Raw genomic sequence first — 17,193 nt, forward strand, 5'->3', positions numbered from 1 at the left:
AATTGGGGCCAATGGTGGCAGGGATTCGCCCACTTGGCGTTGCAATAGCATACTTGCCGATACGAACAACCAATCCAGGTAGATGAATTGCTAGGAATAGAATAGGTGACAAGAATCCGGTGGTGATCATTTCCATAGTCCACGTCAGGGATCACGACGACTACGCCTGTCTCCAGCCCTACTTAATAGTACTTATCCAAGGTTTGCTGGTCTAGGTGCCGATCGACCCGAAGAGGATGCATTTAGATAAAATAGAATCAGAAACTGCTTCACACTAGCCAATTCTTAGCTCCGACGGTGGCTTTTCTTCTTCCTCCAACCTTCTGCTCCATCGCTCTGTCAATCCTACTATCCTTTGAAATTTTATTTTTATCTTTTCCCTCTCTATTTTCTCTTCCATGGAGAACTCGATCCACGTCATCTATCTGACTCCCTAAACAGCTACCTTCCTTCATCTTTCCCGCATTCCCCCGTCTATTTTCTTTCTCCCAGCTCCATCGTCTTGACGTGCTGGTGATACCCAACTTCCCTTTGTAGTAGTCCATGGCCAAACTGCCTTTATTCCAAAAGTCTCCTCCACGGCTTCCTTCTGCCGGAAGGACTCAGTTCACTGTTTCTTGGCATCGTATCCTCCGCTCTCTGTTCTATCTCCTGGCCTGGATCTTCTTATTGCTGGTCATCATCGGCAATGTCTCCAACAAACCGGTCCTACGGGACACCTACTTTCTCAAGATCGACCTCTCCAATATCATCCCCCTCTCCATCCCCAATGCTGTCCTGATCAACAGTATTGCTCGCTCCATCGGTCTGCATGACTTCTACCAGGTCGGTCTGTGGAATTTCTGTGAAGGCTACAACGACGTCGGTATCACCTACTGTTCCAAACCGAAGACCCTATATTGGTTCGATCCCGTCAGTATCTTACTCAGTGAACTGCTCTCCGGCGCCACTAGTACGTATCCCCTCATAATCATTATCTTGGTTCTGGAACTGATCGACAACAGTTGCCCTCCCCGCCGAAATCACCGATGCACTACAAATCGCCCGGAAAGCATCCTACTGGATGTTCGGTCTCTTCCTCACCGCCATCGTACTCACCTTCGTCATGATCTTTCTCTCGCCCTTCGCTGTCTCGTCTCGTCCCCCACAGACCATCTCCGCCGATCCCGCCATCAACGTCGCTCACCCCGTCCACCGCCGTCGCACCTTCGTACTTTTCCGCTCCATTCCCTTCCTTATCCTCTCGTTCCTGACCGCTCTGTTCACTATAGTCGCCTCCGTTGTCGCAACCGTCATGTTCTACATCTTCAGAAATGTCTTCACAAATTCTGCCCAGGACTTGAATATCGATGCCTGGGTCGGTACGAGGATGATGGCGTTCATGTGGATCGCATCCGGATTCAATCTGATTCCCTTCCTGTGGCAATTGGGGTCCAGCTGTGTCGCTTGCTGTGGTGGGCGAAAGGCGAGGAAACTCTTGAAACAAGGAGGGAGTCCTGTGGGCACCTCCGAGTCTAATGGCGAGGTTGGGCACCAAATGCGTCAGAGGCAGAGGTCTCATTCCCCTATCCCCGCTGCGTCTGCGGTAAACTAAAGGTGCCGTGCTATTGGATTCTCATTTTTGGCATGGTTAAGTATCTTGATTTTCCCCTTCCCCGGTCTCGATATTATATATATATTTCAACGTGTACACACTTTTAGACGCGGACTGGTTAGATTTCCTACGGTATGTTTCTTTTTGGATATCAAAGTCATAGTGGACTGGGCTGGAGCATACATATACATCGGCGGTGCATTTAGAACGCGAGATTGAGTAGCTTGCTTAGAAGATGCCTGGGGCATTTCATTACCTGACGATTGTTATGACCGATTTTGGATTACGACCTATTTTTTGCATCTACTTGCTTTTATCCAACGGACCCTGAGTTACAATGTAGTCCAATCCATTTCACTTCAGTATTAGCACTGACGTTCGTAATGAGTATGGCATTAAGCTACAAAAATTCCATCGAGCTATGCAGATACATGAAAAAATTAAACTCCCGAAAGTAACAATGCAAGGGGGTATCATCAGTCTTGACTCCGTTCTAGTTCCGCTTCCATCGCACGCGCCAAATCATCATCGCTGAAGTCACCGTCATTCTCATCCACGGATGTACGGTGTGGGTGGTCATGGTCCCGTCGGGCCATGGGTGCTGCTCCATCCTGAAGTTGTGGGCGCCAGTGCACGTTCGATCCAGTATCATTGAGCCAATTGTATTTTTTGTTTCGCAGTGATTGGAGCATCTCCATTTGTTGTTGCGTCTGTTCCGACGAAGCTTCTGTGGGGACAGGCGGTGTCTCAGTGGTGTCCACCGTGAGATCGATCGTAACTGGTTCAGACTGGGTCACCATAGGTGTTGAACGCGTGGTCAATGGGGTTGTAGTACGAGGCTGTCGGTTCTCGTGAGCAGCTTGGGCGTCAGCCGCCGGAGAATCCTGAGCTGGCATGGAACGACTGCTTGATCCGACAGCCTGGTCGTGTGCGGGTGTCGAAGAGGCAAGTGGCGTAAGAGGCGGTGGCACGGGTGTCGACCATGTAGTACCGGCCGGCCCTTGTACGAAGGATTGTGGCTTGTATCCAGGAGGAATGGGGCTAACGGCGGGCATCTTTCGTTGGACGTGGATTTCGTACAAGAGATTGTTGTAGACCGTCCCCAGCTCGCTAAGCCTATTTTTCCACTGCTCAATCTCTTGCTTATATTGCTCGACCCGATTCTGGTGATGGGAAGAAACTCGCCGGAGCGTAACGTTCTCCTCGCGCAACAGCTGTTCTTTCGTCTTTCCGGTCGCTGGATCGACCGTCGCCCACTGAACCCATTCATTTCGGTATTTGTTCCTTTCCCGTGTGAGCTGCTGAACCCTGTCCCTTAAACTGGAGAGACGATAGTTCATCCGATTTTCCGCAACCTCTATGTATCGGACATGGACGCCTGGAGCTGACGGAAGGTATCCCAGTCGACCTCCATACGCTGGATAAGGAGATGTATATTCCGGTTCCTGGTATACTCGCCGAAAAACTTCTCGACTTGTATTGGCAATTATATCCTGAGAATCGAGTGAGAATCGTCGCTTAGTCATCTCGCTGAGCGAAGGTTGTGATGGGCTAAGGTCTCCTTCATTGACCACTGGTTCTGGGGCTTGTTCGCAGTGTCCGGGGCTACCAGCTTGATTCATGCTCAAATTATCTTCGTTGGTGGGCTCAGCAACAGGCGACACAGCGCCCAAATCAAAAGGGAAACTGTCTGCTGGCATCTCCAACGGAATGCCAAAAGTTGAGTCCTCGAACAGTGTATCCAATGAGGTAAAAAAAGGGTCGAGAGACTTCGCTCTGTCGGTCTCTGCCGGGGTATGAGGAGCACTGTCTCCTTGGCCAAGTCGAACAACCGAGTCCGCAGAAGACAAAGAAGGCGTTTCATTTGGGGTGGTACATTGTTCTTGTGTTGCTTCAGCATGTTGCTTCTTTGCCGATCCTGAAAAATAAAAACCTTCTGGAAATGCTTCACTACTTGTCCGTTTCTGGGACTTAAAAGCAACATCAATTTCTCGAAGAACAGAATCAGAATCGAAAAGAGGATCGTAAAAGAATGCTTTGGTCACATCATTCGAGCTGTCATCAGGCTCGACATTCAGGCCTTGCTCCGTCGAGCTATCCCTACCATCTGTCGATAACTTTTTGTCATTTGTAGTCGGCAACCTTTCGACAAACGGACTGGTACGACTAGAGCCAGTGGTATCGGTGGTTTCTAAGAAATATCCTTCCTGTTGGAGGTGCTTCTTGGTCTGGATATCGGTATCAAGGCCCTTCGACTGGTTTAATCCATCCTGCCTTCCGGGGCAATCAGGTCTCGCTGGGGCCCTAGCAGAAGGGTCGTGGTTTTCATCCGGTGAAGATATCCGAATAGCATCGGTAGATTGCTGCATTTGAGACCCAGGGGGAGGTGTAAGCCCCAGATCGTTTACATGCAGATAAGATATTGATGGAGAAGTCGGGAGATCTCCCAAAGCCAATGATGCTTCGGGATCAGGAGGGCAGGTCTGGAGAGCGGTATAAATACCTTCAGCCACACTTTCATCCATATCGGTCAAATATTCCAGCATATTCTACCTCAGAAAGCGAGGGAGCTAAAGAATGTCGTGTCCGCGAAGCAGGGTTGATCGGATACAACACCGAGTGTAGTTGACGTTGATGGTATTGTCGAATGGCGGATTTCATCAACAAGATCAGCAGCGGAACGCAATATAATGTGTCATCTGGACTATTTGCAGGCTATACAAGCAAGTGAGAACGAGACCTGACTAATCTTGCCACAGTGCTGTCGTACCTCTTGAGCCAGCGCAACTCTTTAACTAGAAACTTGACCCTTGATAACGCTGTCCATACAAGTTCAGATGAGCTTTGAAGGTAATGGAAAGGGTAGCTTTGTGAGCAGTCCGCTATCGGTCAACGGAGAAACGGTAAGATGCAAGTTGAAAATGTATGAACCAAAGGCTGAGGCAAAAAACAGGAGTTAAAAAAAAACAACAGCAGATCACCTGCTCCGCACTCCGCCTCCCATACCGCTTGGGAGACCGCTCACGTGCCCTAGTAGCCCAAGAACCCGTCACTGCGAAAAGTCCGGCATTTCACCAAACTGACAACTTTCCAAAGTTCTCTTATCTTCACTCTCTACTCACTTCAGCCATCTTTGGTTGTCTGCACCTCCAGCATGAGCGTTATTCTCTGTACTGGTAAGCTTCTGTACCATGCCCTTTGGATGTCACAGTTTTATTTATACTAGAACTCGAGCTGAAATTGGTGAACTGCCAACCTTTCCAGCTGGATATGACCACACTATTCGGTAGGTGTTTAGTTGCGTGGATCTGCCTTCATATTAGCATGTAGTGCTAACATGCCTTAACAGTTTCTGGGAAGCTTTATCTGGAATCTGTTCACGTACCATCCAACATCCTGACTCACAAGTGAACCGGCTATGTATCACCCCGGATAAACGCTATCTGGCGGCTGCAGGCCACAGCAATGTTAAACTATATGATATCAAGTCCACCAACCCCAACCCAGTGATGACCTTTGATGGCCATACGAACAATATTACAGGGGTTGCCTTCCACTGTGAGGGGAAATGGATGGTCACCAGCTCAGAAGATGGCACGGTGAAAGTGTGGGACACCCGCACTGGAAGTTTGCAACGCAACTATGCCCATAAGGCTCCAGTGAATGATGTTGTTATTCACCCCAATCAAGGTGAACTGATTAGTGGTGACCGTGCAGGCATTGTCCGTGTCTGGGATTTGGGCGAGAGTGTCTGCACCCACCAACTAATTCCTGAAGATGATGTTGCTGTACAGAGCGTCAGTGTGGCCAGTGATGGGTCCCTACTTTGTGCAGGAAATAAGAAAGTAAGAAGGGCAATCCAACACTATATTGCAATTTGTCTCTAATCTCGGCACAGGGCAATGTGTATATCTGGCGAATGATTCAAGATGCGGAACTTACCCGTATTGTACCGATCTGTACATTCCAGGCACACAAAGATTACCTCACCCGTATTCTCCTCTCACCGGATGTGAAACACCTCGCAACATGCTCTGCTGACCATACTGCCAAAGTATGGAACCTGGATCTGGACTATCCGCCGGCAAAGGCCGCAGTCAAAGACAAGATGAAAAGCACCACACCCGACACAACTGAGACCACTTCTTCTCAAGCAACTCCCGAGGGCCATAATGGAACTCCAGACAGCAGCAAAGGAAAGGCCGACTTCAACCCGTTCAGTCTTATCGAAGGGGTCACGCCTCCTCCTCCCAACAACGAGCCGCAGCAGTCCTTCCCCGTCCAACCAGATGGACCTCCAATCGATCCAAACACTTCGACACTCTACCTGGAGACCACATTGGCCAACCACCAACGATGGGTATGGGACTGTGCCTTTTCCGCCGACTCGGCCTACCTTGTCACGGTCTCGAGTGATCATTACGCCCGTCTGTGGGAGCTGGCTTCAGGTCAGGTAATTCGTCAGTATAGTGGACATCACCGCGGGGCGGTATGCGTTGCTCTCAACGACTACTCTGAACCTCGTTAAGAGACTCGAGACTCGAGTGCTAAGTTGAGCGGGATGGATACCTACCGCGTGCAGCATTGGATTGATACAGTTATTCTTTTTAACATGGGTAGCATGGCGCCAAGGATTTGGGACAGTAAGGAACGTCCCCTGTCTATTGAACTGGAGTTCCGGGTTCTTTTTTTTTCTTTTCTTTCTATTTGGCATTCTTTTGGATGTTTCATGTATCTCACTTAAAGTTCTAAGGGCCTGTGTGACGAATGCTGTAGTATTTCGCGGGTCCAATGTGACTGTAAGGTTGGTACTACCAAGAGAATAGAAGGTGGGGGTTATTTAAGCACCGCAAATTGAAACGCAAGTCCCAGATCAAAAGCCAGCATCTTATGAACACCCTGCTCCCCAAAAAGTAAAGGCCAATAATGGTAATGAAGGAATCGTCAGGCAACACGCATCGGTCTCAACATAGAAGAGCAAAACTCCAGCCCAGGCAGCTAATAACTTATATAGCACGAGTCAAATTATTTTTTTTAAAAAAAAAAAAAAAAAAATTTTATCTTTTTCTCTTAAACAGATTCCTAGTCCACCGCAAACCATGTCACGCTCACAACGACATCCAGACCCCGTTCATCAGCCCCGGGGTACTTGAATGTCCACATGCCATCGCGCTTGACATCCCAGAAAGCGCCCGAGGCAGAGTGCATGCCGCGCTTGCCAGCATTGCTAGCTGCGCCGCCTGCTGCAACCGACTTATCGATCAGGCCTTGTTGCACGATCGTGCTGTTCACAGTGAAGCGGTAGGGAGGGGATGTCGAGGATGAGGACGGAGAAGTAGCGGCAATGAGGGCTTTAAGAATGCCGTTCTATACGAGGAAGCACGTCGTCAGATGTTGCCCCAACGGCGGAATGCCGCTTAGACAAGGGAAGATGAAAATCGAAGCTTACAATGATCTGAGAATTCCAGTCTCCGACCTTCAAATGATCGTATCCCTCGACATCTTTAAGTGCGGAGTCGCAGACCTGGTGGAGAGATGTCAGTCCCAAATGACACGGTGACAAGAGTTTCATCCAATTGGCGACCCAAGTTGTATTAAATAGCGATGAGGTCAAGAGAGTGACGTGCCTCTGTAGAAATCTTTGTGAGCTCCGGGATGGGAACAGGCTGCGTCACGAGAGACAAGGCCGGTCAGCAAACTATAGGAAACACTCGGCACAATGGCGAGCCACAGTGCGCGCAGTGAACTTTCGGTGGGAGAGGCCGACTACTCACCGACGTAGGAGTATATTCTACAGCCATTGTAGACAACTTATTCACGTATAGAACAGGTAGGTGGCTTTTGTAGATGGCTTTCCAAGCTTGAGGAGCATTAGTTAGCATGGCCGGTGTACATTGCCGTCATGAAAACAAAAGGCCGAACGCGGTTTGTAGATGCGACTGTGGGGGGCAACTCCAGTACCGACGTGGGTGATACCGATTGATAGATGAGATTGTGGGGAGAAAGATACCTACTTTAGGTAGCTGAAGCAGATATGCAGGGACGGAGAAGGGCTAGAATCTAGCAGCACATCCGAAGACTGGAGCGGACAAGCAGCGGAGCGGAACAAGCGTGTTGTTTGGGGATGTTTTAGAGGCAGTTCAGCTGTGGTATCATGGGTGTGGCTCAGCAACAGATGGTTGGCTCCTGACAAGCACTCGCTATACTCGATAAGGATAGGATTATATTCTCTCCCGTCATAGCGCGTTTCTTAGGCCCGCACTGCCATATCGCAACGGATAAACAATTGTCCAGGCGAGTCTAGGAGCAAATCAACGGAGCACGTGCAAGTCTTCTAGCGGTGGGAACTGGCAGAATCCAGGGTACGTGCCAGACGCTAGCCCCGAGGCAGTATATGTCCGCCATCACCTGCAATCTGGGCGGGGCAGTATTAAATCCCATGGCACGCCATGCATTGCGTCGATTTCAGCTTTGAGCTCACCACTCCGTGCGATAGCCGCCTCCGATCAAGTTGAGATTGCTGCACATAATTCCCTTGCAGAATTTACGTGATTATTTTTTCCTATCTCCCTTTCAAGAGACCCGACTCGATTGATTCGATTCGTCTTATCTTTATCATCGACCATCACGGTGAAGCGCCCTTGTCTCCCCCCTTTTCTCGCTCGTCTGAAATACCCATCCATACAACAAAATGTCGAGTCAACCTCTCCTTCAAACAGCTCCAGGTCAGTATCTAATGTGCACAAGGAGAGCACAATTGCGCAGAATTCTCCCATCCTTACCACCTCTCTATCCTCTCAGAATCTATGTCGTCATCAACGTCAACTAACCAACCTGGGCCCTCAGGCAAGCGCATCGCGCTCCCAACCCGCGTAGAACCCAAAGTCTTTTTCGCCAATGAGCGAACATTTCTCTCATGGCTTAATTTCACCGTTATCCTGGGAGGGCTGGCGGTGGGTCTGCTGAATTTCGGGGACCGCGTTGGTCGCATTTCCGCAGGGCTATTCACCATCATTGCTATGGCGTCTATGATCTACGCTCTTGTCACGTTCCACTGGCGTGCTCAAAGTATTCGAAAGCGAGGACAGACGGGGATCGATGATCGGTTTGGTCCGAGTGTGTTGACCGTGTCTCTGTTAGCGGCCGTGGTGGTGAATTTTATCCTACGGGTGAAAGAGTTCTAAAGTACGAGAGGTTAAAAAGTTAAACAAGGCAGGAGTGATAAGAGGAAGAAGATTTCATGCTGTCATGCCACAATTTGTACCATTGCTTACATGTACACGCTTCACGGAGGATGCATTGGATATCTCTAATTACGGGGCTTCATCTTTAGCCTTGGTTTCAATATTACGCGGCCACTAGTCGAAATGACTCAATGCTTTCTTGGGGTTCATAGTCCTCGAAACCACTATTTATATCGCTCTTCGATATGTCATAGCGAACAAGAACGTGCTTAAGTTTCCTTGTTTAATTACTCTTGGAGAGAGATTATTCTCATGAATACTAAAAGTTTTGGAAATATATACTGCCTATTTCTCTTTCTCGGTGATTATATATATCAGGAAGTGGATTAGATCTGATTATTTCATTCGTTCCCAGATTAACAGATAAGACGTGATCAATGAAGAACTCGAGGCTCCAATAGTCTCCCTTTACTCCTTGTCAGTGCACGGTCCCATTATTCAAGAATCTTCCAATAACTGCTGTCCTGGGCATGTCTAGCAAAGGTGGCTAGTCCGGCGTTGAAGTTCCTGTGTTTCAAGTCGCTTGGATGGACTGCTCGCCCACGAACACTGGGATTTCCGATTGTCTGGTTTCAAGTAGGTAGATATATTATTGGATGTGGTATTTTGAGTTTAAAATAGCAATTGTGCTCTTTAGAGATTAAACAGAAGCCAGCCCGACCACTTTTGGACCAACTTGAAACTTCCTTCGAACATGCTAGTGATGGTGGCATTGGTCAAGGACACTGGGTTAATCACGGCTTGGTCAAGTTTCAGCACCCAGGTAGCGCCACGATGCGCGAGCTGCCGGGGTTCTGAGCTTTGACATATGCATTGGACTCATTTAGTGACGAATAGCGAACTAGTACGAGGGACTGACGTTCTCACAGCAATGTGCATGTTATAAGTTTAAGTGCGTCCTCGGTTATCTCCCTTAAGTAGGCGCACCGATATCCAGAATACAACTACGAAACATGTACATTCACCCGGACTGCATAGGAGGTTGAGACCCATAAACAATTGACACCAGCATGTGAGAGCTTGCCGATATATCTCCTTGTGTGACATACGTGGCGTATCGAGACCTCAGTTGCTCACATCATCATCATTAGATCCACCTGGGTATTGTGCCCAGAATAGGATCAAGACCTTGCCAGTAGCAGCAACCTTCATCATGGAGAGCTCTGTCAAGCCCATCTGTTTCCGAAGGCGATCTATAGTATCTATTAATCAGTGAGGAGATTGCCTTTAGGCCTTTGTAGATAATAAACATAGGACTAAGGCTTATCTTATTTGATAAATCAGCATCCCTCGCAGAGGTTCTGCTATTGGTCTTTAGAGTAGAGACCCTGTTGTGCGGCTTCGTTTGGATATACTCCTGAAGTCAGTAGAGAATATTGCCTAACTTGGCATGGACTGTTCCTTCGATAGGTGGTAGGTTCCTGTCATGTGACCCTAACAATGGGTACCTATGGAGAATGGGGGTTATCAGTCCTGATAAGTGCTCCGAAGTCCGCACCGCATTTTAGCCCCAGTCATTTCGGTTCGCTGAAGTCAGTAGATAGGCTGCGTACTCCACATAGATAGATATTGTAATCCTAGGTAACTATTTTACGAAAAGTACGACAACGGATGTTTCTCGATACCTAGGAAGACGGTATCAGACCAAATGGCACCACCCATGGACCAGTCCAGGCCCAGGATCACATCTTGGGCCCACCTACCCAAAGTGGATGAGAACGCGTTCTGATTTGACGTGTCATTCTCTGGCGGAAAACAAGAATCAGAGTTGGACGGTGGAAGTGAAAATGAAATACCGCCCAGATTTAATCAATACCTTAGTAGTACCTAATAAGTTACTGTAGTCATCATCACCACCATTAATTGTCAACAACAAAAGTCCCAATGGCACTGAAGAATAGTAAGACATTGGGTATTTGACTGACTAACCTTTGTTCCGTTTCCCCTCTTTGCCTCCCTATCTCACCCTGGCCCATTTACTCTTCTCTCCTCTTTCTTTTCTTACTACCTTCTCTCCATCTTGCTCTGCTGTCTTCCTAAATACCTCCCACTGAATCCAGATTCTTCCCTCTTCGGTTAACTTCTCCCCCTGTCTACCCAACTGATCATACTCTTCTATCGTCTTCGACTTCCCTGTGTCCCTGGACGGACAGCTGTGTGATTTATTATTGATCTTTTAGTATTCTTATTATTGTGTTTTTCTATTTTCTATTTTTTTTTTTTACTTGTCGTTATCATTGTTGTTATTTATTATTGTTGTTACCCCGACTATTATTGATTACTTACACTTAACTCCATGCTATATGATTTCTCGGTGCCCAAATAACATCTTCCAGTGTTGATCTATTTTCCCCCGTATTTCCCTCCTCCTATATCAGAGTACTGATTTGACCTATCTGGATTTATCGCTGCGTGTTTCCCTCTCCTTACTCTCCGGTCGTCGTCATTTTGCTGCCTGTTCCTGGTGCTGTTTTGTTACGGGGGCGAGTATTACCTTCTTATTAATAGATTACGCCACCCACCGACGCTTTGCCTCCCCCAGTTTTGCCAGTGGATCGTGCGTTCTTCCTCCTTCCACGCATTGATTGACTGAGTGCTGCCGTCAATCAATACACTTTGTCACTGACAGAATCATACATACCATACACTTGGTATACCAATCTTTTTTGTTTTTCTCGGTGGTTGTGTTTGTTATTGCTGTCATCATCATCGTCAGTAAATCACCCTCCAGCTCACTCCCCAACCAATCGGGAGAGAACGTCGATTCCTTCGATAGATTCTCTCAAACTTCTTTGTTGCCGTTCGGAGCCTATTGCGCCCGGTCCACGGTGTCTCTTTCCCCTTCCCCTTTTACCCTCGGCGATTCCCCTACGGTCGCAAATCACCTCTCCGCCGATCGGCGTTGGTTGTCCACTCCTTCACCAGACTCTACGCCTCACTCCACCTCTCCCATTCCCATCTCTCTTTTCCCCCAAGATCTAGATCGCGTTCGCATGCACTGGTGCATGGTTTCGGCACTTTGCAGTTGACTGTCGACGGGTGAATTTATTTTCTCTTTTTCTTCCCCAGACGTGTCGCATTCCTTGTCACTTAGATCAGTCGCATCCGTTTCTCTTTTTTCGCATGGCATGTTTCGGCTGCTTCCCTGGTCCTCTGCAATCGGGGGAAACAAGGCGATAGCTAAGGAGCTCAAAATGATCGCTGCCTCGCCACACTGCGCCGCGCCGGGCGTCAACAGCCTGGCGTTACCCAAGTTGAAGCGCAAGCGCTCCGATTCCAGTGACCCATCACCTGGTGAAGATGCTCCGGTCGCAACCAAGTTGCGTGCAGACAATGTGCCAAGTTACTCAGTCGCTACGAAACTGAATACATCATCGACCGGCCACAGTGCGACACAGGGTCCGGAGTCCTTAAACGGTCATTCGTCCGATTCGGCGTCCCGATCTCCTACCTCGTCACCTTGCCTAAACCCCGGTCCCAACGACTCTCCCACCGATGAGGATGCTACTTTGCGCAAAGTGGACGTTGACAAGTTGCGTGAGACGCTTGAAGCGCAGCTGAGCCTGGAAGTCTTGTTGAAGCACAACGAACTACGCTTGATTGACCAGGAGATAGCGAAGTGTCAGGTGGCGTTGGAGCAGCTGCGGCGATGCGCTGAAATCCCGTATCCGGGGACCCAGGTTACAGGGCCCTCGCAATCCATCAATAGTGGTACAGGGAAGGCGGTGCTTGCTCCTGGAAATGGGCCTGCACCACTCTCACCTGCACCGTGGGGTGTCACCGACGGGCCATACACCCGACACTATGCGAGATGGTTGCTCCCTGATCCCCGCTTTGACGGTGGCGAGGTTGACATAGGAACCCCCTTGGTTCCTGGTACCGTAGGGACCCCTACGATGGAAGGGCGATCGACGCGTGGGAATTCCGGTGATGGTGGCTTCTTGGCCGGGAAATCTAGGCCTCAACGTGGATCTGGAGGTGTGCGATTACAATCCTTGCCTAACGGCTACCCAGCCCCGAAAGAAAAGGCTGGTCCGATGATCATCCGGCGAAAGTCAGATGGCGTCATGGTCAAACTCATCTGCTTGGACTGTCGTCGAGACAACTTTTCTAGTACGCAAGGGTTCATCAACCACTGCCGCATTGCCCATAACCGAAACTTTGCCAGTCATGACGCTGCTGCAGTGGCATCGGGGGAACCTGTGGAAGTAGATGAGGCAGGTGCCGTGGTTGGGGGCAAAAGCGACACTCCTAGCACAGCCACAGCCGGCTACGTCCATCCGCTAATACGATCGGCTCATGTCATCGAGCCATCATCCAAGACTCCATCATCGGGTTCAGAGGACCATGCAACACCTCGGAAGCAATCTACCTCCAGGCGACAGGCGTCGTCCACGGTGGAAACACCCCGTGCGCCTGTTCAAACGTTGCTGGGAAAGCAGAGCACACCTGCAACGGTGACACCTTCGAGTACCGACAATTTTCTGGCCTCCGCCGACGCACCACATCTATCATCTCTTATGCAGCTTAGAGGGGTTGGGCTTGACCTGGGTCGATTGGTCGGAGAAGCGAAAACCACAGTTGATCTGGGTGCATATTCTTCCGACGAGGGTGACTCAGATACCGAACAGAAACAGCGGTCGGAAGTGAGCCAGGATCAGAAGCCGCTTGGACGTCGTGTAGGCCGACAACCAATGCAGACTACCGTTTCGCAAACAGCGTCGCGACGGCCTAGTAGCCGCAAGGGTGTGGACAAGACGAATCACAGACCATATCCCATAGAAACATTAACCCCTACACGGCCTGCACCGTACCGGTCGCCTTACGGTCCGACAATGTCCTCTCAAGCGGATGAACTTCGCGATGGTGACGGGATGGATCGCTCCTCGAACTTGAGTCCGAATACTGTGGAGTCGAACCAGGCTCCGAGCCTGGTGAGCGACGACGACGACTACGAGGAGGCATCAGACTCAGAGAGCCCAGGCCCCAGCTCTTCTGAAGCAGGGGACCATGAAGAGGACTTCAGCCATATCGATGTAGAAGGTGATGAAGACACCACGGCTTCGTCGCCAGCTACCGACCCTAAAGCGGACTCCAGTATGGCTGGGACGACGGCCCATCCATCAGCATCATTGTCAAAATCCCTTCGCCGTGGCAACACCAGAAAGAAGGAGAGACTACTTCCATCTTCGGTTGTGCCTCTGAGCAAGAGTGAGAGACGGGTGAGCTTTGCCAGTCCTGAAACGAATCCAGGTAGAGGCAAGAAGGACCACAAGCATAAGCCTAATGGGGGTTCATAAAGATAGATTTTTTTACTCGTCATCTTTTCAGCTTGAGAATTGGAGGGGCGAGGACCCTCGATGTTGTAATCCTGTTATCTCTCTTCTCCTGTGTATGTGACTTTCGCTTTTTTCAACCTACCGGCGGGGGTCTTTACAAGATGAAGTTCATGTTTCGGACTTTTTGTTTTTCTTAATTTCCTAATGCATCTATCTTATTTTCAACCTGTCTGTGCTTTGCCCTGTATGGGTACGGGTGCGATGAATTTGTGTGATGAGGAATGTCGAGCGTTTCCGTTGTTATGTTACAGTACAGCACTGGCCTGTGTTGTTACTGATTTGCCTGTATTTGATAGGATTAATACAAGATCTGGAATAAATATACTATTTCCCACCTCTGTCCCCATTCCCGTCTCTAAGACCCTTTCAGATTATAGCATGTTGTATAGGAGTCTTGAGCGGATTAAAATTCCCCCAGATCACATGCGGTCACGCCAACCGGATGGTATTCCACGAAGATTCACTCTCCATTCTACGGGGCCCAAACCCAGGAATAATGGCCAAAAAGACTCATTTGCTGGAGGGCAATATCCCAGATTTTCACCCGCACCACATAAGGGGGCCTACATTTCGTAACTTGCTAAACAGCTACCGAGCGACTGTCGAGGCCGCTGCCAGACGCAAAGCTACAGAGCGCATCGCCCGCTCCTCATCAGCTACATCGAGGAAGACAGAAAAGCCAAAACTAACCCCTCCATCTCAAAATAAACGAGATTGCGATGCGGAGCAGAAGGTGGAAAGCGAAGTCAAGGAGTTTTTACATCTAGATGAATTGCGGTATAGCTCTCTTCCGGACTTGGTGAAGGAGAGAACCGCTTCTGGAGGAGCTGGATGTGGGTTTTTAGAGAAGGAGGAATTGATTAGGTTAATGGAGTGGAAATTGTAGGTCTTTTTTTCTTTCTTTCTATTCCCGTCTTTGATCCATTCTTAGTTATCTACCGATGCTGATAGATTGAAATCTATCGCCAGAAAACATGGAGTCTTTCGTCCCATGTTATTAGGAATGGTAAAATCCAACCCGGAAAAAGTAGTCCGTCAGACTACGTCTGAGGCGTTTTCTGCCGTATCTGGATCTAGAGCTACAGTCGCACGCGATGACGAAGCTGACGAGTTTCCGAAATCCACTCTGGAGAAACTTTCACGTCCTCTTCGTGGAGTCGGACCTGCTACTGCTTCTCTTCTACTATCTGTTGGGACAGGATCTCAAGATCCCAAACAGGAGGTGCCCTTCTACAGCGATGATACCTTTCTTTGGTTGTGTATGGAGGTGTATCCGCGTCCAAGGGATCTCATGGGCCAAGAAACAGGGGGCAAAGATACGATTAAGAAAAATCGTCATTCGGATATCTTCAAACCAAATGGTGAGATTAATGTCAAGTATAATATGCAGGAGTATCGGATGTTATGGAATGCTGTGAAGGAATTGCAAACCAGACTGAACAGTGCTGAGTTGTCTGATAAGGCTGTGTCTTGTGCGGATATTGAAAAGGTGGCATTTGTGCTGAGACATATTGATCTTTCGGGCTATAATGAGCAGGGAGAATCAAACGGCAGTTCAAGCAGAAAACGGAAGCGCAAGGATATAATTTAATCTATGGAGGACTTTGGTTTCCGCATGCATATGTACTAATACATACCCTTTTTGCTTCACTTTTTGCTCCCTGAAAAGACATTGATTACTGGTGACCTTACTCTGAACTGTCCTGAATTCTAGTGCAATCTCTCTCTCCCTCTCTCTACATTATATTGGAAATTCCTGTTACCCGAAGTATCATCCTACACTGCTAAAAGTGTCTAAAGGTACCAGGCAAGAATTATTTATTATGCAGTAATAGACTAATACTAATATATAGTCCATATTAACCAACAACTTCACAAACAGTCCCTCTCAGTCCCTCCCATCAGATAGAGACAGACTCCCTTAAAAAAATACCGAATAGGCGATGTATATATCACAGCAGACCCCCAAGAACTCCCATCAAAACACCCACCCCCATCCCCATCCTCATACCTCCGACAACACCAGCCGCAGCCTCAGACGCACTCGTCGTTGCCCTGGTATCGGTTTCCCTGGTCGTAGAAGACGAGGACTCCTTGGTCTTGGTCGGAGTGGCAGTGGCCGAGGTGGAAACGGTCATGGAATTGGCCTTTGCTGCTCTACAGTAGCTGTCTGTTTGTTGTTCGATCCCGAATCGGTCGGAGTGGTTGGGGCAGTTGTTGTAGCAGCTATTTTTTTTTTTTTTAGCATATTTATAAAATATATGTGTATGTGAAAGAGACGAAGACATAGGAATAACTAAAACTTACGTCAAAAGATTATTACTTCTCTCGCACAGACAATCCCATTTATTCGGCTCGCATTTCTCAAGCTGAGGTTTCAAAGATTTAATACAGGCGCTGAGAATACTATCGTGATTAGATCATATTAGTTTCTCTTCATAGTCAAGGTCAAAGAAGAGGGAGGTATACTTTTCTGCCTCGCAGGTTGACGTGGACGAAGACGACGAAGTCTTTGTGGTAACAGCAGTGTTGGCGGTAGGAGTGGTGTCTGCTGCTGTGACTGCTAGTATGCAGGAGGTAAGGACGGTGAGGAGGCTGAGTTTCATCCTGTCTTATCCTCTTCTTCTCGTTCTGTCGTGTCGTGTTGTGTTCTTGAGAGGAGAGAATATAGAAGATGGTATAGATGGATGCACACAAGTTCGAGTACTCAGTATATTGGTTATAGGAAGAAAATAAGAAAATCAAGAACAAAAAGAGGATAGACTACTCTTTTATGTATCCATGCACAGGTCAGCTGAGAATGGTTGACAAAACTGACCATCGATGCAGCATTGGACACTATTGGAATCCCAAGTGAGACATCAGATACCACCCTCGATTATTGAACCTACTCCAGTTCCGGATGAATAATTCCATTGGATATGTCATAGCAACTAGCCTACTCTCGATTATTTGGAAAAAGTACGAAGTACATAGCACGATACAGAATAACACTCAAATCAGATGGTTATGGTCC

The 17,193-nt window shown here is 48.4% G+C and overlaps 8 protein-coding genes across 8 annotated transcripts; 5 read left to right on the forward strand and 3 right to left on the reverse strand.

The window, feature by feature from the left end:
• Positions 1-543: 543 nt before the first annotated feature.
• On the forward strand, positions 544-1,594 carry ATNIH1004_001084 (SUR7/PalI family protein; the record flags this gene model as incomplete). The annotated part of the gene is made up of 2 exons (XM_033565784.1): positions 544-952; positions 1,005-1,594. The coding sequence occupies 2 exons, from the start codon at positions 544-546 to the stop codon at positions 1,592-1,594; spliced, it is 999 nt and encodes a 332-aa protein (XP_033431541.1).
• A 476-nt stretch (positions 1,595-2,070) lies between these two features.
• Positions 2,071-4,140, reverse strand: ATNIH1004_001085 (uncharacterized protein; the record flags this gene model as incomplete). The annotated part of the gene is made up of 1 exon (XM_033565785.1): positions 2,071-4,140. The coding sequence occupies one exon, from the start codon at positions 4,138-4,140 to the stop codon at positions 2,071-2,073; it is 2,070 nt and encodes a 689-aa protein (XP_033431542.1).
• Positions 4,141-4,748: 608 nt separating this feature from the next.
• Positions 4,749-6,122, forward strand: LST8 (WD40 repeat domain-containing protein; the record flags this gene model as incomplete). Its single annotated transcript, XM_033565786.1, has 4 exons — positions 4,749-4,770; positions 4,859-4,880; positions 4,944-5,439; positions 5,493-6,122. 4 exons carry the CDS (start codon positions 4,749-4,751, stop codon positions 6,120-6,122), a joined length of 1,170 nt encoding a protein of 389 aa, XP_033431543.1.
• A 554-nt stretch (positions 6,123-6,676) lies between these two features.
• On the reverse strand, positions 6,677-7,395 carry ATNIH1004_001087 (uncharacterized protein; the record flags this gene model as incomplete). Its single annotated transcript, XM_033565787.1, has 3 exons — positions 6,677-6,961; positions 7,044-7,118; positions 7,369-7,395. The coding sequence occupies 3 exons, from the start codon at positions 7,393-7,395 to the stop codon at positions 6,677-6,679; spliced, it is 387 nt and encodes a 128-aa protein (XP_033431544.1).
• Positions 7,396-8,285: 890 nt separating this feature from the next.
• VTC1 (putative vacuolar transporter chaperon Vtc1) lies at positions 8,286-8,778 on the forward strand (the record flags this gene model as incomplete). The annotated part of the gene is made up of 2 exons (XM_033565788.1): positions 8,286-8,319; positions 8,441-8,778. The coding sequence occupies 2 exons, from the start codon at positions 8,286-8,288 to the stop codon at positions 8,776-8,778; spliced, it is 372 nt and encodes a 123-aa protein (XP_033431545.1).
• A 3,254-nt stretch (positions 8,779-12,032) lies between these two features.
• ATNIH1004_001089 (uncharacterized protein) lies at positions 12,033-14,138 on the forward strand (the record flags this gene model as incomplete). Its single annotated transcript, XM_033565789.1, has 1 exon — positions 12,033-14,138. One exon carries the CDS (start codon positions 12,033-12,035, stop codon positions 14,136-14,138), a length of 2,106 nt encoding a protein of 701 aa, XP_033431546.1.
• A 535-nt stretch (positions 14,139-14,673) lies between these two features.
• Positions 14,674-15,768, forward strand: ATNIH1004_001090 (uncharacterized protein; the record flags this gene model as incomplete). The annotated part of the gene is made up of 2 exons (XM_033565790.1): positions 14,674-15,059; positions 15,147-15,768. The coding sequence occupies 2 exons, from the start codon at positions 14,674-14,676 to the stop codon at positions 15,766-15,768; spliced, it is 1,008 nt and encodes a 335-aa protein (XP_033431547.1).
• Positions 15,769-16,129: 361 nt separating this feature from the next.
• Positions 16,130-16,783, reverse strand: ATNIH1004_001091 (GPI anchored serine-threonine rich protein; the record flags this gene model as incomplete). Its single annotated transcript, XM_033565791.1, has 3 exons — positions 16,130-16,334; positions 16,485-16,583; positions 16,647-16,783. The coding sequence occupies 3 exons, from the start codon at positions 16,781-16,783 to the stop codon at positions 16,130-16,132; spliced, it is 441 nt and encodes a 146-aa protein (XP_033431548.1).
• Positions 16,784-17,193: the final 410 nt, after the last annotated feature.

The sequence above is a fragment of the Aspergillus tanneri genome (genome assembly GCF_003426965.1).
Source record: "Aspergillus tanneri strain NIH1004 chromosome Unknown AapTan_2_pilon_pilon_pilon, whole genome shotgun sequence".
Lineage (NCBI taxonomy): Eukaryota > Fungi > Ascomycota > Eurotiomycetes > Eurotiales > Aspergillaceae > Aspergillus > Aspergillus tanneri.